At 43.1% G+C, this 23,896-nt stretch overlaps 3 protein-coding genes across 5 annotated transcripts in view; all 3 read right to left on the minus strand.

The window, feature by feature from the left end:
* Positions 1-2,071: 2,071 nt before the first annotated feature.
* LOC133415342 (transmembrane protein 238-like) lies at positions 2,072-5,608 on the minus strand. Of its 3 annotated transcripts, XM_061701323.1 has the most exons (3): positions 4,787-5,608; positions 3,957-4,083; positions 2,072-2,249 (listed from the first exon to the last, which is right to left on the minus strand). In XM_061701323.1, exon 1 carries the CDS (start codon positions 5,533-5,535, stop codon positions 4,837-4,839), a length of 699 nt encoding a protein of 232 aa, XP_061557307.1. In that variant the 5' UTR covers positions 5,536-5,608; the 3' UTR covers positions 2,072-2,249; positions 3,957-4,083; positions 4,787-4,836. The 3 variants fall into 3 exon arrangements, with proteins under 3 accessions (XP_061557307.1, XP_061557306.1, XP_061557305.1); XM_061701322.1 differs by lacking the exon at positions 3,957-4,083; XM_061701321.1 differs by lacking the exon at positions 3,957-4,083 and having other exon boundaries at positions 4,746-5,608.
* Positions 5,609-10,219: 4,611 nt separating this feature from the next.
* On the minus strand, positions 10,220-10,630 carry LOC133414386 (phosphoinositide-interacting protein-like). The gene has a single exon (XM_061699696.1). It carries the CDS (start codon positions 10,622-10,624, stop codon positions 10,220-10,222), a length of 405 nt encoding a protein of 134 aa, XP_061555680.1. The 5' UTR covers positions 10,625-10,630.
* A 5,493-nt stretch (positions 10,631-16,123) lies between these two features.
* The window catches only part of LOC133415429 (protein shisa-6-like), a 40,109-nt gene continuing 32,336 nt past the window's right edge, over positions 16,124-23,896 (minus strand). The window contains exons 6-10 of the mRNA XM_061701484.1: positions 23,109-23,174; positions 22,594-22,614; positions 20,527-20,655; positions 17,501-19,508; positions 16,124-17,412 (exon numbers count right to left, since the gene is read on the minus strand). Of these exons, the coding sequence (XP_061557468.1) occupies positions 18,856-19,508; positions 20,527-20,655; positions 22,594-22,614; positions 23,109-23,174 (869 nt within the window). The 3' untranslated portion in view covers positions 16,124-17,412; positions 17,501-18,855. The remainder of the gene's footprint in view (positions 17,413-17,500; positions 19,509-20,526; positions 20,656-22,593; positions 22,615-23,108; positions 23,175-23,896) is intronic.

The raw sequence follows: 23,896 nt of genomic DNA on the forward strand, positions 1-23,896 counted from the left end.
CCTGGAAAAGACTGCTCCACCGGTCTGACGAGTTCCGAGGTCACAAATGAGAAACAACTACTGCGTTCCTGCCACAAAGCGAGTTTCGTGGACGTGAATAATAACACGACATGCACTAGTGTTCAAGTTTGGGCTCACATAGAAATGACCTTATTCTTCTTTAGTGAAAAGCACAAGTGTATATATAGCTATATAGAGCTAAAACTGCTATTATAAAGTTGGGGTGGGGGGGGGGGGGTCAATTAGAAATGTCCCTAGTGGATATACGTCCATCCATCCATCTATCTAAAAATCAAGAGATCCCTGCAAAATGATCACTTGTCTGATTTTGCAATGTATAGGTCTATATTTAGAGGTCTTGTTTTTTTAATTTTTTTATTCTATATACACCCGGAAACTACAACTTGCAAATTCAAGATATTGTCAGTGAGATCTTTTGTTTGCACAAAAAAAAGACAAAATACCAAAAAAGGTATGACATGTTTTAGGTCTCTTTTAATATTTTCCAGCACTGCATACATATCTAAACGTTTGTTAAAAAATTTGGCCCACTAACCCAAATCAAAATAAATTTGTTGGTTTTACTTTTTGTAGAAAATCTGCAAAAATTGCAATATTTCTTCACCTTTTACAAATAGTACAAAAAAATTTTTGCCCACCAAATCCTTTCTTAACATAATTCAAACAATAGTATTTTGGTTTTTACTGTTTTCTATTACTTCTGATTTCAAACAAAAATGTTCTGTTCAAAATATATAACAACAGTGACATGCAGGGGAAATAGTGTACAGTCAGTATACGGCATAATACGATGAGATTTCTATGATTTTTCCATAACTATGATGTAGCCTGCAATGAAAAGGAGTTTGACATCCTTGGTCAAGACGTAGTTCAAAGAAAAATGAAAAGAAATGCTTTTATTTCCAAAAGTAAGGACATTTCTAAGTGCCCCCTGAACATTTCAACAGTGTAAGGTGCATTTTCACAGAAAACAAGAAATTGCCTATGTGACCCCAAAACTCTGTCGTGCATGATGATGACACCGTTGTCTCGAAATCTGTGATTCTCAACGGACCCCAAGAGACAGTCGGTATTGGTCTTTATCAACGACACAACCGGAAAGCCCCTTTGGCAATGCAATGACGTTTCGGGAATTTATTGCTCAGGGCATGTAAAAAGACAAAAGGCACAACAAAACAAAAACGAGGATTAAAAGATAACTGATGGTAGTTGAAGTGGTAATGTGTTTCTATCTGTTCCTGGAATAAAGTAGTCAAGGTATTTTCCCAAACGTTTCGAAAGTTAACAGTTGTTTATTAGCAGACCAGCAAATAAATTAGTTGAGTCATAATGTATGCTTTCCATTCCTTGTTTTTTTTTTATTTTTATTTTTTAACTTGGCTGTTTTCATCATTCTGAACCTTTTGTACATTTCAGTTCTTTATTCATTGTATGTGACGTTTGCTTTCAGTGTTGTAAGTTATTGTCCTGACTCAAATCTAGTTAATCAACAAATCCCCCTGGTCTAGACCCCCATGGAAAAAACCAACCCAATTAAGGGGAAAAAAAGAAAACTTGAGAAGGGATGACAGACGGAGGGATCCCCCTTCCTGCCAATGAGTCAAGTGTGATAAATGTCACAAGGAGACCCATCAAAAAATTCCTTCATTCCAAGTTTTGGAACCTTTCCTTGTATCCTTCATTCTCCTTTTTTTTCTGTCTGGTGGACGTTCGGGGTGACATCCTCGTACGAGCACGCTTCGAGCTGACCTGCCGGTGGTCCTGCCGTCGGATGAAGCCAGGAGACAAGCGTCCGTGTCTCTCCCCATCCAGAGGGGTCACAGGATGTCGCTTTTGGGCAGGTCGAGCTCCTCCTCGGGCACCACCAGGGCGCCCATGTACCAGAAGATCCACAGGAAGAGGCTGAGGAAGATCAGCAAGGGTCCCGAAAACACGAAGAAGTCCCAGTACCTCAGCGAGGCGAAGATGCCAACGAGGAAAAGCAGGAAGCCCACCACGTCCAGGATCACGGCCAGAGCAAGGAAGAAGGACGAGCATTTGTTGGGCTCCATGGCCGAAGCGAGACGAGCGGAGGCCGAACGGGCTGCTTTGACGCTGGCAGCGCTCCTCACACGACTCCTGAAGAATTCTGGAGCGGGAGGACCGGTTCGTCAAGTAGCCCGTCTTCATTCCTGCGCTGGGCCGACTTGTTCCGGTCCTGCCTGATGACTTTTGACTGCATCACGTGACTATCACAGCGTCAATCGGCATAACAACATAAAATCACAGTCAATATTGCGCGCTTAAAAAAAAACGAAAAAACTTTATTGCATATTCAAGCAAAGAAGTGTTTTACAGGCAGAAGTAAATAAAAAAATGCAATTTTGTGGCAATATTAATTGAATTTGACTTTATACTATTTATTTTTAGAAGTGCAATTAGCCTGCATCTATAGCAAAGGAGTATCAGGGTCACACTGAAAAGAATATAATGAAATTAGACGATACGAAGAGAATAAAGTTTATCATAAGGACTTTCAATTTGTCAACTTTAATCTCATAAATTATGATTTTGACTATGACTATTCTGTTTCCCCCCCCCCCCCAAAAAAAGCCACTTTCTCTTGAAAAGAAAAATACTACCTTGTGCTTATACAGTATTATGAAATGTTTTAAATTAGTTTTTTTTTTTTTTTTTAATTCCCTTACTGTGTCTAGAGACCAGTCCAGGGTATACCCCAACGTTTGCCGAAAGTCAGCTGTACTAGACTCCATCTTACCCGAAACCCTAATGAGGACAAGCGCTAGAAAATGGATGGAGGAAAACTTATAATCCTCGTTAGTGTATGACCTTGGAAAAAAATAAGACGTGGTTCTCTTTAAAGTATGAACTTAAGTGACATCCCATTCCTAGTCCATAAGCTTCAGTATGATGCCGGCGCACTCTTTGCAGCTATGAAAGCTTCAGCTCTTCTGGGAAGACTGTCCACAAGGTTTAGGAGTGTGTTTTGGGTGAATTTTTGACCATTCTCCCAGAAGCGCATTTGTGAGGTCACACACTGATGTTGGACGAGAAGGCCTGGCTCTCAATTTCCGCTCTGATTCATCCAAAATGTGTTCTATCGGGTTGAAGTCAGGTCTCTGTGCAGGTCAGTCAAGTTCATCCACACCAGACTCTCTCACCCTTGCTTTGTGCACTGCTGAATTCCAACTTTTTTCCCGAGAAGAAAGACAACTTTATATCTTGGAAAAATATGAGTTTATTCTCGTAAAACGATGACCTCCACTTTTTCTTCTATCTTGTAGTATAATTATTTAGTTTCTTTTGAGCATGGCCAAAATACTACTTCAAGCATTCCCTGAAATTGTAACTATTTTGAAAGACATTTGACATACATACATGCAACATTTTGAGAGAAATGTGCTTGGTTTGATGAGTCCCAATTAAGGTGAGACCAACTGAGAAGCTTTGAGCTACATGATGCTACGCTAGGAGGCTACATTTAAATACAGTGGTAACTTGACGCGCTACTTTAATCCATTCTGTGATCAAACCCCATTCACTTGTATACATAATATACACACGGCGTACGTCACCAGTTTATTAAGGACGAAGCGTGCGTGTTCCCCTAGATGACGTCCGGTCATTTTGTGCGCGCGCACGTCAGGATCCCGCCGTTTGTTTCGTTTACAGCGCCCAACCGGTCGGCCGGGTGTCGCGTGACTATGATGGAAAATCAAAAAGCAAACATGACTCGGCTGTTTTGCCTTGTCGGTCGCCATGGAAACTTGAGGGGGTGCTCCCATTCCAGCCTAGCAATTTTGGTGATAAGGCCTTTATTTAGGGCTAATTAAAAGGAGACATTTCCAACGATTTAGGCCTTGTAATAAAGTGCAAAAATAGTGTCTTAATAGTTATTAAAAAGTTGTTGTTTGTGTAGTGTCACAGTTGTTCACCGTTGTCTTTTGTTATCCACAACTGTCGCCTTCATGGTTGGATGCTTCTTTGTTGTTGTACTTTTCATTCTTGTATCCTTCATTATTCCGTGCTCTGTTGTGGTTTTCCTCAGTCGTTTTTGTAGTTCTGTAATAGTAGTTTATAAAGGGTCATTTAGTCTCACAGTTGTTTGCCTTTCATCTTGGTTGTCTGTCATTGTTGTATCCCTCCTTGTCATAGCTTTTTATTATCATATCTTTTGTTGTGGTTTTTTTTTTTTTTTTTTTTTTGGTGCGGTTGTGTTATGGTAGCGACGTGACAAGATTTGCCGAGGATCAGAGTCTGGTTGGAACGACCACTTCAACCCGACCGAGTACGACACACCAAGAATGTTGAAAATCAAGATGATGGCCTTTTGGGAGAATGCTTTTTTTGCGTGATATCGCCCATAAAAAAAAATCTGGTCAAAAACCGCCCTCAAATTGCATTGAAACAGTATAACTTGATTATCTCTCAACATATTTCCTCAACCCTTTGGTTTTGTTTGCTACTCGGGAAAGCCCTTCTTCGATCGGCTGACAAGTGTCACTTAAGAATATCCACCATTAAGCTCGTACGGTCCGAAATTTCGAGTGAGGGGCTCTCCGAGCCGACGTTTCAAACGCCGTCACTTGCCTTAAAAACACGCACAAAGAACGTTATTGGTGACAAGGAATGTGTGGGGATAAGAATTGGGTAAGCAATTTATTTATTTATTTGGTCAATTTATTTGTTATGGAGGATTTTAGAGGTGCTTGAAGTCCGCATACCATGTTTCTTGAAAAAGAATTCCACAAAGATGGCGACTCACGTTACTAGTTCCAGCAGTTATTAAGGGTTGTTGTTAAAAGTCTTGTAACATCACAGTTGTTCGCCTTCATCTTTGTTGTCACTGTCCACGACCTCATCACAGCCTTCATTGTCATATCCTTCCTCTTTGTAGTTTTCATGGTTGTATACTTCTTTATTGCCATATTTTTCTTGTTTGTCGTGTCCGTCCTGGCCATCGTAGTTTTCCTTTGTGTACGCTTCATTATCGTATCCTTCGTGGTATCTTTCCCGGTCGTCTCCCGTGTTGTAGTTTTCCCGGCGGTATCCTAGATTGTTGTTGTAGTTCTGTAGGTCCATTTCCTTGTCGGCGGTGGCCTTACCCCACGTGACCCTGCTGGCTCGGTTAGGCCTCGTGTCTCCCGCCAGCTCCCCGTCGTGCGAGCGCGCGTCAATGGCCGTGCTCGCGCCCGTCGTCGAGGCCATCTTTCGGCTGAGCCTCTCGGTCAGCTTGCGGACGAGGCGCTCCGCCAGGCCGGCCGCCCGGCGGGTGTCGCGCCCGTCGTCCGGCGTGACGCGCGCGTTGCCCGCGTACCACATGACCCAGAAGCCCAAACTGATGAAGATGATGAGGGCGCCCGTGAAGATGAGGAAGTCACCATAGAACTGGCCGTCGGCCGCGCGCACGTCCGCGAACACGCCGACCAGCAGCAGCGTCAGGCCGACGACGTCCAGCGACAAGCCGGCGAAGACGAGCGGCAAACATTTGCCCGGGATGCTCCTCACGTCCATGGCGACGAGCGAGGAAACATCACAGAAAAGAAAATAACGGGCGAGGACGAGGAGGAAAGAAAAAAAAAACAGAAGGACGATGCTCGATGCTCACCTGCCACAAAAGAGACACGCCCACACGGTCAACAAGGTGTGTCCCGGATGTCAGTACGGAAGGGGGAGGGGCGCGCACAGGCACCTGTGCCACGAGTCTACAAGAAATGTGACACATTGCACGATGTACTGGGAACATACACAGAAACGGCAATGACAATTAACGTAACAATAAGGACGTTAATTATTGCAACAACAAAAAAATGCTGATTCCATTTTGGGAATCGCACGGCTTTGGCTTGTTTTCCTTAGCATTAGCAGTTAGCTTTGTGAGCAATCACGCAAATGGTTGCACGGCGGGCCGGCCGTACGCTGTCTAGACTTCCTGTTCATTCCAGGCTGCTTTAGTCAGTGAAGTGTTCTCAAGAATCGGTCTTGTATTTCTTTTTTTACATTCACTTTATTTACCGATCAGCACACAGCTAGCATCTGTTCGACATGAAGCTACACTCTTCTTCGTGGCCTTTTCTTCTTCGACCCTTTTTGACATAATATTTGTATTATGTCCCCTAGTGTTCTGACTGAGATACCACAGTTGGATAAAATTGTGCCTTTATAACAAAATGTCAAACTTGTGTTCCTTTTTTTTTTTTTTTTTTTTTTAAATTAAAGCCTTATGTTTTTAATACAAGTTTAAATTGAAATCTATTTATATTCATGTTTGTATTTGTGTGAAATTGCCTCACTAGAAAGATAATGCATTTCCTGCTACAACCCCAATTCCCCGTGAGAAAATAGTCCAACAGTTCAAGGACAATGTTCCTTAAGGTACAATTGCAAGGAATTTAGGGAGTTCATCATCTACGGTCCATAATATCATCAAAAGAAGAGGAGAAATCACTGCATGTAAGTGGCAAGGCCAGAAACCAACATTGAATGCCCGTGACCTTCGATTCCTCAGGCGGCGCTGCATCAAAAACTGACATCAATGTGTAAAGGATATCACCACATGGGCTCAGGAACACTTCAGAAAACCAATGTCAGTAAATACAGTTCGCCGCTACATCCGTAAGTGCAACTTAAAAAGCTTTACTATACAAAGCAAAAGCCATTTATCAACAACACCCAGAAACGCCGCCGGCTTCTCTGGGCCCGAGCTCATCTCGGATGGACTGACGCAAAGTGGAAAAGTATTCTGTGGTTTGACGAGTCCACATTTCAAATTGTTTTTGGAAAATGTGGACGTCGTGTCCTCCGGGCCAAAGAAGAAAAGGACCATCCGGACTCTTATGGACGCAAAGTTCAAAAGCCAGCATGTCTGATGGTATGGGGCTGTGTTCGTGCCAATGGCATGGGTAACTTACACATCTGTGAAGGCACCATTAATGCTGAAAGGTACATACATGGTTTTGGAGAAACATATGCTGCCATCCAAGCAACATCTTTTTCATGGACGCCCCTGCTTATTTCAGCAAGACAATGCCAAACCACATTGTGCACGTGTTACAACAGCGTGGCTTCGTCGTAAAAGAGTGCGGGTACGAGACTGGCCTGCCTGCAGTCCGGACCCGTCTCCCATTGAAAACGCGTGGCGCATTATGAAGCGTCAAATACGACAACGGAGAACCCGGACTGTTGAACGGCTGAAGCTGTACATCGAGCAAGAATGGGAAAGAATTCCACCTACAAAGCTACAGCAATTAGTGTCCTCAGTTCCCAAACGTTAATTGACTGTTGTTCAAAGAAAAGGTGACGTAACACCGTGGTAAACATGCGCCTTTCCCAGCTATTTTGGAATGTGTTGCAGCCATAACATTCTAAGTTCATGATTATTTGCTAAAAACAATCACGTTGATCGGTTTGAACATGAAATATCTTGTATTTGTAGTGTATTCAATTAAATGTAGGTTGAACATGATCTGCAAATCATTGTATTCTGTTTTTATTTATGTTTAACACAACGTCCCAACTTCATTGGAATTGGGGTTGTATACACACATACACACACACACACACATGTAACCTTGTTAAAATGAGTTGAAAGGACTCGTAACTTCAGTGTAGGACTTGCGACTTGACCCGGGAATTTCGTGTCTCGACTTGAGGCTTGACTCGGGACTTGAGGGTAGAGACTTGAGACTTACCTGTGACTTGCAAAGCAATGACTTGGTCCCACCTCTGGTACATGCACGCACGCACGCACGCACGCACGCACACACACACACACACACACACACACACACACACACACACACTTTTACATACACAATCACAGTTGTACAACTCCACACGTTCAGTGTAAATCCTTCAGCCTTCTAAAAGCAGATTCGACAGCCAAATGTATGCTGTACTTTTGTATGTTTTTATCGGTGTGTGCAGTTAAAAAGTGTAACATGGCTTCAATACATGTGAACCAATTTATTGTTGTTTGTTGTGATTTATGACATTTAAAAGTGCAATATACAGTTTACATGTCGGGGAAGTAATCACTTCCACGAATGATGTGCCATAATATTCCTTGTAAATGTGTGCCGCTGCTGGCCGCTCACTTGAGTCGAGAGAGAGAGTTGAGAGGAAAAGTCAAGCGGCGTTTAATAATTCATATCGGCGATCACATCGCATTAGTCCCGCCCTCAAGTGCACTTTTCCATCATCGACATCCCCGAGTAGCTCCCTGGCATCCTTCCACAGTGGTGGGAAGAAGTCACATACACTATCTCACAAAAGTGAGCACACCCCTTACATGTGAGTAACTAACTGAATTCTATCTTCATGAGGCAACACAAGAAATGACACTTTGCGACAATGTCCGGTAGTCGGTGTACATTTACCGTGCCCTAAAACAAAGAACACACAGCCATTACGTTCTTATCCATGGTAAACAAAAGGGAGCACACCCCCTAAGCGAAACTGGCCAAATCGGGCCCAGTTAAGCCGTTTTCCCACCCCAGTCTCATGAATGAATCATTAGTGTTACAAATTCAGATATAAATGGGTAGAAGGTGTGTCCCTAATCACAACAAAAGGGATTTTTGGTGGACTTTTCAAATTGTAGCTCTCAACACACAGCAAAAATTCAAAACAAAGCGACTGCTCGTAACCTGAAATACTCGAAGGTTGGGGCACCTGTAAGTCAAGGTGCCACTGTTACAAAAAACTTTGTATGACACTTTTATTACAAGCCCTGTGTTCTGCGCCAAGAAGCCCTCTCGGGACCATCCACAAACCTGATCAGATTAGATTCCCTTCGGGATCATTCACTGGAAATTTCTTGTTACTGTAATGTTCATCTGATGCATCTGAGTTAAATAGGCGCTTATTAGCCTTAAAGACAGGCCTCATAAGTAGCAAGAACCTGCAAGAAGGTTGTCATGGCTGTGTGTGGTGGTGTAGAACCCAACCAAGCGCAGTACATCAAACCACGGCAATAGTTGGAAATGATTTGTAACATCAACTGTGACCAGTCCGATGACAGAACGGCTGAGTGGCCACGTAGATAACTTCACTGTCCAGATACAGAGCAGTTCACGTCCAAGTCCAGATAGAATGCCTTCGAAGATTGGGAACAGGTTTTGGGGCCAAGTCGTGTCATGCTCCGTAATCCACAGCTCAATTCTTTGTAGCAAAATCCCAAAGGGCCAAGGGGACAGGAAAAGGATCTTAGGCAGAACTTGTGGTTGGGGGTAGAAAGCTGAAGGGATTCCCGGTAGAACGACGAGGCAGGAAGGTCGGAGGTCAACCGGGTCGTCAACGGAAGATCAATCAGGAGAGAATTGTTGGAAGAGTCTTGCATGGACCCACAGCGAAAAAATCTTGCATTGAGTGTTCTTCTTCTTCAGTGGTGTTCAATGGCAGTTTGCAATCGAGGTGGCAGCACAGCTTTAGATCGTTTTGGATCACATAATCGGTATTTATCCGCCATTTTGGAGATCCAGATCTGGAGTATAAGCGAGGCTTGAAATGGAAAGACTGGTAGACCGAGCAAACACTGCGCAGCATTTCAACATTTTCTTTGATGGTGGCTATCAAATTTCTCAATAAGCAACACTGAGTCTAGATGGTTAAATACATTTGAGTCATCCTGTTTTGTTAAAAATGGATGAGTGCAGAAGAAAGCGCTTTGTGAGCTCATCGTTTAATTTATTGCATCAGTCACGGCTGAAGGATGATGTAATCACAGTCGTTTGCTCTTGTGCTTTCGTCACGTATTACAGGTTTTTGTGTGGTTGTGGGGGTCAGCATGAGTGAAGACTTTGATGTGGATGGCTAGCGCTGGCGATGTGCTGCTAACGTGTCTGTACCATTTTTATAAATGACAGCGACATAAAATAGCAATCTTTTTTTTTTTACGTGTTAAATATAATAGTAACGAACGATGTGGTGTTTGCTACATCATGCAATCTGGCTATTAATTTTAACTTCCTGAAAAGTAGCCATTTTGGAGACGCGAGGATAATCACGCAACAAAGAGGTTCTGGTCCACTACATCAAAATCGTCACGACTCACTACAAAGGGATTTTTCGTAGACTCTTTAAGGAATTATCAAGGTCCGCTATATAAGAATCGCTGTATGGTGATTATGGAGTGAGACACTTCCTTCTTTGGCTTATCAAAGCAAGTCACGCTTCCGGTCCAGAAGCTTCCTCGCGCTCATATGTTGAAGGCGGGATGCCGTTGGAAGGCGAGCGGCTTCTTCAAGGCGAGCCGTCTGTTCTCCTTGGTGATGGGGATGAGCACCACGCCCACCACGAACACCATGAGGCCGATGGAGAGCAGGGCGGGACCCAGAATGTTGCTGACCTTGCGGCTGTGTCCGGCAAAGTAGAGGCCGCTGATGATGATGCCGCACACCAGGAAGCCGCCGCCCGTCGACATGAAGTGGATGGGGAACCAGAAGACCCGGTAGCGGCTCGGCGGCGTCTCGGCCGTCCACAGCGACTCGCTGCGGGAGAGGCTGAACACCGTACTCTCCGTGCGGCTGGGCGGCGTCAGCTGGTCGCGGGACTGAGACAGCGTAGACTCGCCCAAGGCGATGTTCTCGGGACTGCCCGGCATGACTTCCTACACAGGGAAAGACCAAAAAGAAAAACAGTCGGGAAGCGAGATGGTCTAGTACGTTAAGTGTGGCTCCCCCGAGTGGTATGCTACAGGATGACTGAATTGTTTGACCAAACTGTGTAAGACGTTGAAGTGGTTGAAACTTACATTTGTTAATTCATTGACTGGCATCCGTTTTAGAGCATTTTGACTGACTCACAGAATATTGTGTTCTGTGACACCAAAAGCACTGAACCTACCAAAAGAAAGAATACTCTCTCCTTTCACCAGAGAAAAACGGTTTTCTACCTCTTTCTGTTCTTCAGCAGTAGAACATGGGTTGGTTTCACCAAACACACTGGTTTCTGAACAAAAAGCAGAGAAAAGGAGCTTTTTGTGAAAAGAAACAGTGACTTTGACGCTAATATTTTTTTTTGCTTCTGTGATGCCTTAAACTTTACAACAAGAAAACCTATGAAAGGACATTTCCTTTCATTTACAGACACACAACTAAGAAACACTGCATGGCTCGAGTTGAACATGACGTTTTTCTACATGCCATTTGTCATTCATTCCATCAACTGCGTCATCTTTTCTCAGGATCGTGACACACATTTTCGACTGACTACTGCGACTAATGCTCTATTTATATCACATACTTACTCTTGAGTGTGAGGTGCCTAAGCTTCCAGCTTGTTGGCATTTCTCTCCCTCACAATCGAAGTGACAAACCGAGATTCACTGACTCGTCTTTGTCTTCGACTTAAAAGCTGTGGCGATCTCCAATCCGAAGCGATGCAATGTCGCCATCTACTGGTGTCTGTTAGTCATTACAGTGGTTTACAAACCTGAATTTCACAGACGAGCTGGGAGAGACTGCCTTCAACGCCTAGGCACTGAAAAACATAGCTGACGAATGTATTTGGCAGTAAACGGTGGGATTCCACTTGACCAATATAAATGTTCGCAGCAGTGAATGAGTTAAATAATGATTACATTAAATGTTTTGCACAGAAATTAAATGCAAATTCTACCAGTTTTTTTTTTTTTTGTTGTTGTTTTTTTTAACAATTAACATTTCTTAAAGAATAGATGACTGTAAATTGCCCGCAGGCGTGAATGTGAGTGCGAATGGTTGTTTGTTTCTATGTGCCCTGCGATTGGCTGGCGACCGGTTCAGGGCGGACCCCGCCTCTCGCCCGAAGATGGCTGCAGCACGCCCGCGACCTTAGTGGGGAGAAGCGGTACGCAAAATGAATGAGTGAATGAATGAATACTATAAGTAGTGCAACTCAAATAAAAAGACTTTTCACAAATTATTTTGTGTACCACTAGAGGGAGTTTGGGTCGCACACTTTGAGAAGCACTGCCCGACAAGTACGACACATGGAAATGAACAAAATTCCAGCAAAATGGCACAAATGGTGGCTCTCTCGGAAAGTTCATTCAAAAGCAGGTCCAACTTTTCCACGACAACGGAGCAGAATTTAAGAAGCTCAAACACGCTCTCATGACATCATCATCGTCATCATCATCATCATCATCGTCCTCACTTAGCATCAGTTAGCGTTAGCACCGGATCCCAGTTTAGCTTTCCTCGTCAAGGAATAATATTGCGTTACCTTTGAACAAAAGTCGCTCCCAAGAGTCCCGGCGAGTCTTCACGGAGCATTAGAAAATGTTGAGAAGGTTCCCGACGAGGCGGAATGCACTGGAAAGCAGCGAAAGGCTTCCTGTCAACGGCAGCATCCCGCCCTCCTCCTCCTCCTTTACCTCTTCATCCTCATCCTCCTCCCTTCTGGCTGGGTCGAGAGCTTCTGGCGCTTCGCTCCCTGGAGGAGCTCCATGGATGTCAACTGTGGGAATGGCAGAGTGTTATTGAGAATGACATCATTGGTATTATTATTATTGATCCTCAGTCAGCCTTCAGCCATCGTCAATATGTGTGCGTGGCATCGCCACGCTATGATGCAGACACACGTACAATACACAGTACACAACAGCTGTACTTTTATACTGTATATCCTTTTATCCTTTTTTTCTGTTTTGCATTATTTTATGTTGTAGCACACCCATATAGACTGTGTATGTTTGTGTATTTTTATATAGTATTCTTAATGTATTAACAAACAAACAAAAAACACGATCTATGTTTTTAGAGCGAGGCTCAGCAACCTTAAATACTCGAAAAGACACCAAACCCTTTTGACATCGAAAATGAGGATAACACTGCATATATGGACCATTGTTGTTGATGTTTTTCAAAGCTGTATGTATAAAATAAAGTATAGTGTGTTGCATTTATGAAGTCAGTGAACTGCTACAGAGAACACAAAATGTTATGTCTGCAAATAGCAAAACCATTTTGAACGAGGAAAAAAAGACGCTTGGTTGAAGCTTACGTTCAAATCAAATAGTCGGTCTATTTGAGTACTCGTACTCATGAAATTAAAACCAACCCATTTCACTTAACTGCTGTATATAAAATGTATATTTGCAAAATAATAGCTAATTTAAATATTTATTTTACCTGTTCAGTGTGATTTTTGCTCCTGAACCTCAATGTCAACACGAGCTTCATTTTCACACACAATTGTAAGATGTCATCTGTTAGGTGTAAGCAATGTTTATTTGTCTTTATTTTGTTTAATGTCGTTCGTGTATAACACCGTGAATCTGTTTTCTGCAGAAAATGGTCTTTTCTTGGATGTATCCATGATTTACCTACCGGCGGTTGTGATGAATATCTTGCGTGACAAAAAAAAAATAAAATAAATAATAATAATTTTTGTTGTTGTTGTTTTGTTTTCATGTTATAGGAGCACCAAAATCTTCCAATTAGAAATATGATATTATCATGTTTACATTTTATTATTTTTAGATTGTATCTTTGAAATGTCTTATCAACGCACATACACATCCATACTTTTAGACTGTAGATATTTTGCGAAGTGTTTGTTTTGTACTATTATTTTTTTTAACATACTTTTTATGCATGTAAAACATAGTTACACGCACACCATTTATACTTTTAGACTGTCGATAGTATTTATAGTATTTTTATAGTATTTTTTTTTTATAGTATTTTTCATGTATTAACACGACAACACACACATGAACAACCTACACTTTTAAACTGTAGAGATTTGGTAGTTTTTGTATTCTATTATTATAATACAATATCTACAATACTATTATAGAATTGTTCTTATTGTATTATTATTATTATTATGTATAAACAACATATCGTTATACACACACACACACACACACACACACACATCATCTATACTTTTATACTAGATATGTTTAATTATTTAACTTATTTGTAAGTTTTTATTTTGTATTTGTATATTATGTTTTATGTTTCACCAACATAAAACATACACCCACGATCTATACCTGTAGACCAGATATTTTATGTAGTTCTTGTATTTTATCACAGTATTTTTAATATTGTACTTTTATGTATTAACACGCACACACCGTTGAAAACGAATGCCTCAGATTTGTGTGTAAATGTACTGGTTAAAACGCCATTCTTGTGTAATGGCACACATTATCCGGCAGAGGGCAGCACTGTCCCTCAATTCCATTGCGGTAGAGCATCTAACGTACTCCATCTGATTATGAGTTACAACAAAGTCTCATTCATCAGCAGCGCATATTAATGAGCCTTTTTTTTTTTAATAATAAAAAAAAAGACTTGAATGTGCTGTCTCCAAATTGTTTGTAGTGTGTCTGGGGTTGTGGACTTTGTGTGAAAATATATGAGCAAAACTTTGGACTTCCTGGCAAATGCTAGCTCTGAAAACGTCTGTGAGTTCTTCGTTTTCTTTGTATTTGTTTTTTTTGTTTGTGCGTTTGTTTTGCAAAAATCTAAAAAACAAAAATACAAATAAAATAAAATAAAATTCATGTTGTTATGGGTGTTGTGTGTAAAGTCATGGAATACGACTGTTGATGTATATCTAAATAGAATGTAAAGACTTCATTGGTTTTTGACACATTTTTTGCTTTAATTCATTAGACATTGTGCTGCTCCTTCTTATGCACGCCCCTTGGCCACCCGGGGTGGGGTATAATGCAGACATAGCGACACACATGAAGAATTTTCACAACTGACTCAGTGACTTGCCGTAAAGCGAGTCATTTTTTTTGCAGAGGATAAATAATATATGCCTGTGAGTATTATGTAACATTTCTCATCTGTTTGTCGACATGTGTTATGTGTCGATTAAAGCATTATAGCACCGGCATATAGATTATAGCACCGCCTATTTGTTAGCCTGTCAATGGCGTTTCCTATTATGTGTTAGTATTAAGCGAGCTGACTTAAAGGCAAAGTTAGGTGGTTGTTTTAAATGCACATTAGTTTGACAGAAAATGTCACCTGGGAATGGCAACAGAAAACCTTGAAGCCTCTTTTTTATTTTATTTTGGAACAGTTATTCACTTTCTGCCAAACTGCTGCCTGTTGTGAAGAGTGTTGAGAATTTGATACAATCTTAGCTCTACTTGTTGCTTTTATTCTTTGATTCCGTTCCGATCTTCAGGTTGATTGATAAGCTGAAGCGGATCCGTCGGGAATCACTTCCTGTCTGACAACAAAAGACAACACTAATGTCCCGAAGGTTTGCACTTGTCCTTTTGGTTTTTCTTCTATCCCGGAGGTCCAAATGCTTTTATCCAAAAGCGTCAAACGATTCCCAGATGCCACCGATGCGGATCAGCACTGACATTCACACCAAAACCTCCACTCGTCATCATACCAGCTGAATGTCAAAGTCCGTGTTTAGTCCCTATCTTTTAGCGTTCGTGTACTAGTACACTCTTTGTCTTTGTCTCCGCTACAAGAAAATTCAGTACACTATGGGAGGATATTGAATAATCTTACTACTAACGTTCCCCCCCCCCCCCCCCCCCCACTACTCTATGACATTTCTGCACACTAGTAGGACAACTACGTTACAGAGCTGCCAACGTAGAACAATTCACTTGCAGAACAATTTGTCCAAATGTGTCTGAAAATCCATATTTTCAAAATGTTGTCAAGAACACGACCTTGCGACCGTCATAATCATAATCGTTAACAGAATTCCAGCTTCAATATTTGTCATTTTTACATTTTTATTACACCGACCTTGCAATGGCGGACGCGGTTGCAGCCTCAATCAAAGTGCCAGTATATGAGATTTCGTCGTTCCACCCGTGCATCCATTTTCAACGGCGCTTATCCTGTTCAGGGTCGCGGGGCGCCGGAGCCTATCCCAGCTGACTTCGGGCGAAAGGCGGACTACACCCTGAACTGGTCGCCAGTCAGTCGCAGGGCACATATTTCGACGTTCCATCATCAAAAATATCCGAGTCTACGGATTAATTCACATTTTCATTTTTTATTTAATTAAAGGATATGGAATTAATGCGCATCACTTTCAAGTTTTATCACATCAAAAAAGTGAAGACAAAAGTGACAGCTGTCAATCAATCAATCAATTTGACACTCATAAAACGTGGTAAGCAGAATTTATTGAAGTTTGTTAGAGAACTAAGATTAAGTAAACAGCAACAGGAGGACTTTTGGCTGCTGATTGGTTGGACAAGAGAGGAAGGGCTTAAAGAGATGCCACTTGCGCGCACACACCTACACACACACAATTAGTATAAAAACAACTTTTTGTTTTCTTTTACATGTGTAATCGAATGCGCGAGGGAAAGGAGGCAGGAAACAATGGACATGTGCGAAGGAGCTCGATGGGCTGTCGTCTTTCTGATTTTTCTCTGCAAACACTCGGATGCGGAGCGACCCCAAACGTAGCGGACGTTAACAGCGCTAAGCTAAAGGTGCTAATAAACGATTAATATGGGACATAACGTGAGTCTTATCTAGATTTAAAAGTCTACATTAGAGAAAGAAAATTAGAGTGGGAGAGCATTTACAGAAGCTTATTTACAATATTTAAGCAGAGCCGCGTGAATGCTAATGATGACAGCGAAGACGTCTTCGCGCAGCCCCCGTGACTGCTCGCGATGTTGTCATGGTTAGCAGCAAACGTTAGCAATGATGTCATATTAGCGCGGCCGCGTGAATGGTAACGTGGCTCAGCGAAGATGACGTCATCATTACTCGGCGGTCGCACGACGGCGTCATCGTTAGCACTGAAGTAAATGTCGTGCAGTGTCGTTTGCTGCGATGTCTAATATTGATGTCATTACATTGGCGTGACATCATTTTAGTGTGAACGCTAACAAAAATGTAATTCTACTGTTGATGATGTCATCACTAGCCTCTGGTTGGCCGCATGAATGCTAACAGGATTTCGCCTTTGAGTGGCTGAGGGAAGGATAACATAATGTTGCAAAGATGGTGTCATTTTAGCATTTTATTTCACAATGACATTGATGTCATTGCTAGCATGTGTGTGGCTGCAGGAATGCTAAGAATAATGCTGCAAAGATGGTGTTATTTTAGCATTTAGCATTTCAGCTAACAAGATGTCATGGTCAACATTTGCGCGGACGTGTGAATGCTAACGTGACGTTGACTTTGTGTGGCCACATGAATGCTACAGCTGCCCCTCACTGCCCTGTGTCAACCATCGAGACCTTCAAGTTCCTAGGAATTACAGTCTCTCAGGACCTGAAGAGCGAGACCAACATCAATTCCATCCTCAAAAAGGCCCAGCAGAGGATGCTCTTCCTGCGGCTTCTGAGGAAGCGCGGCCTGCCCCAGGAGCTGTTGAGTCAGTTCTACACAGCGGTCATCGAATCAGTCCTGTGTTCATCCATCACAGTCTGGTTTGGCGCTGCCACAAAAAAAAAAAAAAAGGATAAAGTCCGACTGCAACGGACAAGTAAAACTGCTGAAACAATGGTCGGTAACCCCCTACTCACCCTTGAGAACTTGCTTGCTGCCAGACAAGAGCATGCAAAATCCTCTTGGATCCTGGTCACCAGCTCTTCCAGCTCTTTTCCTCAGGTAGGTGCTATCGAACAATGCAAACTAAGACTAGCAGACATTCCAACAGCTTCTTCCCTCGAGCCAATAACTTCTCTTCCAATTCCATTGTAACATGCTGCCAATTTTGTCTTGAGATTGTTGTCACATCGCTGTCGGGCCCATTATACATCATTCGTGCACTCACTGTAGTAGTCACGCCACTCTGCACTACTTGCATATCTGTTGTTCACCAATAGTGGCCTTTCATGTGCTTGTGAAGTATCTGCACCATTTGCACAATTGACACTGTTCCAGATTATTGCTCTATTAGTCAATTCAAACTGCTCTAAATTGCGAGAGGACTCTGGATCATTTGCACAATAGTCCAAAAAAAAAATGCCTTGTGTGTTTTTGACATACTTGGCAAATAAAGATGATTCTGATTCTGATGTCGTTTTGGCAGTTAACATTTTGCCTCATAATGACATCATCGCTAGCAGTTGCACGGCAGAGGGAGCGCTACCAATAAAGTTGAATTTGTGCGGGCACTAACCACGTTAGCATTTAGCATGCTAGCAACGACATCACATTAGCATGGTTGTGTGAATCCTTACGATGACATCATCGGGGCGGCGCCCTAACGCAACTCCAGTGCTAGATGAAGACAAACACTGTATGTCCTCAGTTACAAAATGTAGGATCCGCTCGAAGCCCTTGCGATGAGGAGAGAAACACTTTCGTCTCTACGGCAGCAGTTAAAAGGAAGTGTAGGATCAGGAACAGGAAAGTGATCAAACAGTCACCTCATTGGTCGTATTTTCATGGATTGATGTCATCTTTGCGTAGCGAGCGAATGCTATCAAAGACGTCATATTTTAATATGCTAATGATGTTGTCATGCTCGGATTTGAATGGCCACTAAAAATGAGATGGCGTCATTTGAACATTTAGCATTTTAGTCAGCAATTACGTCATTGCTAGCATTTGTAGGGCCACGGGAACGCCAATAATAACTTCAAAATTAAGGCATGTTATCGTCATTTTAGCATTTACCTAATGATGACATCATCACAATAATTCGTGTGGCTACGAGAACGTTAAGAATAACGTCGTAATTTTAGTAAATTATGACATCATTGCTAGCATTTGCATGGACGTGTGAACGCTAAAGTGATGTCCTCTATGCGCAATTGTGTGAATATTACAATATGGGGGATTGGTCGCCACGGTGAAGCCCTTGTGATGCTGTTCGCCGCTGGGCGACAGGAAGTGGAGGAGCAGGAACAGGAAGTGGTCTTGTCCGTTGCAGTCAAACGGTGACCTCGTTTGTCCCGTGATGATGTCCCGCGCCAAACTGCAGGTGGTCCACCGTGTGCGTCCGGCGCGAGGCAAAGGCCTGCCTTTTGGCGGCGCTGGCGTGTGTATTAACGCCGAGCGTGTTGACGCCGAGCGTGTTGACGCCGAGCGTGTTGACGCCGAACGTGTTGTAGGCGTCGCTAGGCTCAGACAGCATTTTGCCCATGCGGTGGCGTTCGTGGACGGGCGTGCTGGGGATCAGCATGTCGGCGTGGGACATGGCACGGGCCATGGCCTTCTGGCGGAATTTGTCGCGGCGAATGGCGGGAGACAGCAAAGGATCCCGGGAGCGCAGGCGCTCCGCCGACAGTAGCAGTTCTTCCGACGGGTGGCGATTGCTCCCGTAGGCAGTCGCAGCCGCATTGCCGTACGAGGAGAGGCCGCAGTCCCCGCGGCGAGGCGTCCGCGGCGGGGATAGGACGTGGTCCTGGGACATAGTGCGCTGGACGCGGCGAGGGCGCTGACGTTGCTGATGTTGCTGTTGATGATGTTGATGGTGGTGCAATGGCGGGGGGTCGTTGAGCATGGCCATGCGGGTGTGGCCTCGGCCACCGAAGTCCGCTTGGGGATGCTTCCTGGAGTAGAAGTCGTCCACTTCCTTGTCACCTGACACACAAAAACATTCATGTCACGCGCTCAGTCAGTAACCGGTGGGGATGGTGGGGGAAGGAACTCTGTTGATATGAGTTGACGAGCTTCAAAGGGGTAACTTGACTTACTAGTGCCCCAACATCTGAGTACGTGCTGTTACTCGATCGATTTTTGTGTGTGATGCAGGCAAAAATTGGAGTTAAGCATGCGTGTCACACACGCCGCCACTAGATTGCGGCAGAGATTGCCATAACACCCAGCCAGCACACGGAAAATTGAGTTTCAAGCTTCGTCACAGAAGTCGTAAATCTACGATATGGTAGATAGATACCTTTTGTGACATTTTTGCTTGGTGGTGTGCCATGAGATTGTTCTCAAATAAAATGTGTGTCTTAGCTCAACAAAGGTTGAGAAACAGTTACACAGTTAGCTAAACAATGGACTGGCCGCTTATCAATGTCAGGGGACTAGGGGTGCAACTGACGATTATTTAATTAATAATCCATTCAGCTAATTAATCTTTTTTTAATCTGAGATTTGACTTCCCGACGGACCCTCTTCTCCAGCACCCCTGAATAAACCTTGCCAGGGAGGCTGAGTAGTGTGATCCCCTTATAGTTGGAACACGCCCTCTGGTCCCCCTTCTTAAAAAGGGGCACCACCACCCCACCACCCCAGTCTGCCAATTCAGAGGCACTGCATGTGGGAGGAAACCGGAGTGCCCAGAGAAAAGCCACGCAGGCACGGACGGAGGACATGCAAACTCCACACAGGCGGATTGAACCCCGGGTCCTCAGAACTGTGAGGCAGACGCTCTAACCGTCTAACCGCCGTGCCGCCAATAATTTCATCATTGAATAATTATTACACCTCTCCAGGACACATATAAGTTCGTGACAGATAAGACTTTTAAAGCGTGACTGAAAATATTGAAAATACGTGCATTATTTCCTGTCATGCAAACGAAAACGTGTGTGGCATTAGCAGCATTAGCATCGTGATGATGCGTGGGTGAGGTGCGGAGTGTATTTACTCAAGTCAGACGAGAGGGCGAGCTCGTAGGCGGACGGCATGTGGCTGAGGTTCTGGAAGGATCTGGACAGCGACAGGTCGTACGGCTCGGTGGCCGCCGTCAGGATGTTGTTGGGCCGTGCTGCTCGCTCTGCGGGGAACCAATTGAAAACAGGGAGAGAAAATGAACATTTTGTATCACCCTTTTCACGATCAAAATCATCATCATTAGTGGTATAATCACGATGTCACTAAAAGAAATGAAAAAGTACCATAATTTATCATGTATAACGCGCATTCCCCCCTCAAAATGGACAAAAAGTCAATAGTGCGCATTATACATGGGTATAGGGGAAAATGAAAAAAAAACGTTCCCATTTTAGAAATGTATGCCGCCATCTAGAAGTTATGAAAAAGCTGTACGCTTTCATTCCAATGTCACCGCCACCTCGAGGTTATGAGAAAGGTGTACACCATAGGTGTCCAACTGGTGGCGCGGGGGCCAGATCCGGAACCTCCACATCATTTTATGTGGCCCGCGAAAGCAAATCAAAATCGCTAATTGTGTTCTGGTGTAATACCATTGAGATATTTACAAGCATTTTTTTGTTACCAATCCCCCTTTGAAAAGAAATGAATAGTTGACAAACATGTTTTTCTAGGCTTCTGATTTCAAAACTGGTTCTTCATCAATGTGTTGTGTATCCTGTAATTACAGTATATGAGGTGATCTTTCGTTCACATGGGTCCACAGTCGTCGCGGCCCTCCGAGGGAAGTCATCACTACGATGGGGCCCGTGACAAAAATGAGTTTGACACCCCTGGTGTACACTTTCATTCCAATATGACAGCGGGTACGTATGACTGCATATATGCACCGCTGTGCTTATAAATTTACATACCCTGGCAGAATTTGTGAAATTGTTGTTTTTGTTTGTTTTCAATACGATTGATGACTGAACAACAACGATCATTCATTTCTTTATGGTTATGTTTTGTTTAATGATAATGCTTTTCTGAAATGTTAGACGGTTTAATTTGAATCCCATGAAAATAAAATGCGTCTTGCCTGGCCCTTCATGTTTCCTTGAAAGAATTGTACCCATCTTACAAATTCTGCCCGGGTAATCAAACGTATGAGCGCAACTGTGTGTTTTCTCGTTTACTAAATAAAAGTTAGGGTTTTGAAGTAGGGTTTCAAGGAAGGATAAGGGTTTTAAAGTAGCCAGAATTTAGGGTTTCAAACGTTTGCCTTATAATTAATTTTGTGATAATTGATTAACCAATTAGTCAATAAAATAATAACGTGTATGGATTTTTTTAACTTGAATTTTTATTTATTGCTTCGGTTTTTAATAGGGTTTAAAAGTAGGGTTTCAAGCCAGGGCAATGGTTTCAAAACAAGGTTTCAAAAGCTTTTTCCTTATAATGAATTTCTTATAATTAACTAACCAGATATTCAATAGAATAATTATTATATAGATATATATAGATTTATGGACTTTTTCTTACCGCTTCTCCTCACGAGGGTTGCGGGCATGCTGGAGCCTATCCCAGTTAACTTCGGGCGAGAGGCGGGGTACACCCTGAACTGGTCGCCAGCCAATCGCAGGGCACATCGAAACAAACAACCATTCGCAACTCACATTCACACCTGCGGGCAATTTCGAGTCTTCCATTAACCTACCACGCATATTTTGGGAGGAAACCGGAGTACCCGGAGGAAAACCCACGTGTGGGGTAGATGTGCTAACCAGTCGGGCACCGTGCTGCCTATTATTTTATGTATTGCGTTTTTTTTTTTCACAATTAAAAAAATGTGTTTCGAATAAATGAAGTAAGCCATTATTTCATGAGATGAAAGAATTTAAAACACGGATAAACACATTTTGTATAAACACAGTCCTTTTCATCCAGCAGAGTTAAAAAATGAATAAAAATGATTAATTCAATAAATAAATAAAAAAGCACGCTGATTCGTTGATCTCATTTTCTCCAGCGAGCTGGCTCAGGGGCGGGTGGGCGGGGCGTGCGAGGGTCAAGGATGCACAGAGACAAGATGGCGGCGCTGGCGGCGAGGATGACTCACCGTGTCGCCCGTGTCTGTTTGCTGACAAAAGCCAAAGAAGAAGCGTCAAGCACCAGAAGGGGCATGTGCAGCTGTGCCACATCAATACATCGCAGCATAGCTAGCTTGATAGTGTACAGATGACCTCAGAGCAATCCCATTCCACGCTAAACTACCAGTAAGTGCAACGATCAGCTGGCGACGCCATGACATCACTGCTTTTTAAACAAAAAAAAAAACAACGATCATAGCGAGCATCAAAAAAAAAAAAAAAAAAAAAAAAGAAATCATAAGAAACAGAAAAACGGATTAAACAAAATAAGAATCATAATGAAAAAATACAATTAAAAATGTTCACACACACAAAAAAAACATAGCAGCACAGTTGATGACCTCAGAGCAATCTGATTGGATGCTAAACGAACGGCTCAGATCATCTGGTAATGCCGTGATGTCACTGCTTTGATCTTTCCCCATTAAAACATGTTAAGCGTGAAGGGTCGTCTGTCAGCTTTCAAAAGTCAAAGTGTTCTTACCCAGCTTCGGCGTGAGAGCGGTGAGATCCACGTGGCTGTGCTGGTAGTCATGGTGATGGTGATTTCCTGCGGGACACACCAAACCACATCAAATCAACAGCGTTCTTGCACCAATCGCAATAATCCTCTCCTCAGAGCGCCAGCGATGTCACTGTGGCACACTGAGTTGATTGGCTACTGTTAAGATGAAAAAGTGCAACAGGGAGTTGAAATGTAAGACGGGATGACGATACAGTAAGTCAAATGTGCAAAAAGAAAGTTGAAAAGGGCAACGTGGTGACTAACTGGCACGTGTGCATCTGTTTCATTTTCGATCATTGAACACTTAAAGGACCTTTAAGCACTTTGGAGGCTGAAAGATCAGGCTGTCGATGTTTGTTACATTTCATTTGGTTTAAACGAGTTTGGATTGGGGCCAATGTTGGCGGGCATGCATGTGGTCGTGTCCAGCGAGGATAATCACAGATTTATCTGATGTCTTCTTTCTTATATCCGAAGGAACATCACACAAAGCTGCCGCTATCCTCGCCGAGGGTCACGTGACTCAGCAGCCACGCCTCAACGAGTCCATCACGGACAAAGGGAGCTCGCGGAACCGCGCCGTAAGCGATCGAGCTTTCTGCGATTGAAGCGACATCTTGCCGCGAGGCGGCGGGACAACGAGATAGGAAATTGAAATGTACAAAGTGGACGTAGCAATGTACCGTGAGGTATCGATACAGGAAGTACAAATCTGCAAAATGTACTTCATTTCAAAACAGGTAGTAGAAATGAAGAATGGGGTGACG

Source organism: Phycodurus eques, chromosome 16, assembly GCF_024500275.1.
Source record: "Phycodurus eques isolate BA_2022a chromosome 16, UOR_Pequ_1.1, whole genome shotgun sequence".
NCBI lineage: Eukaryota > Metazoa > Chordata > Actinopteri > Syngnathiformes > Syngnathidae > Phycodurus > Phycodurus eques.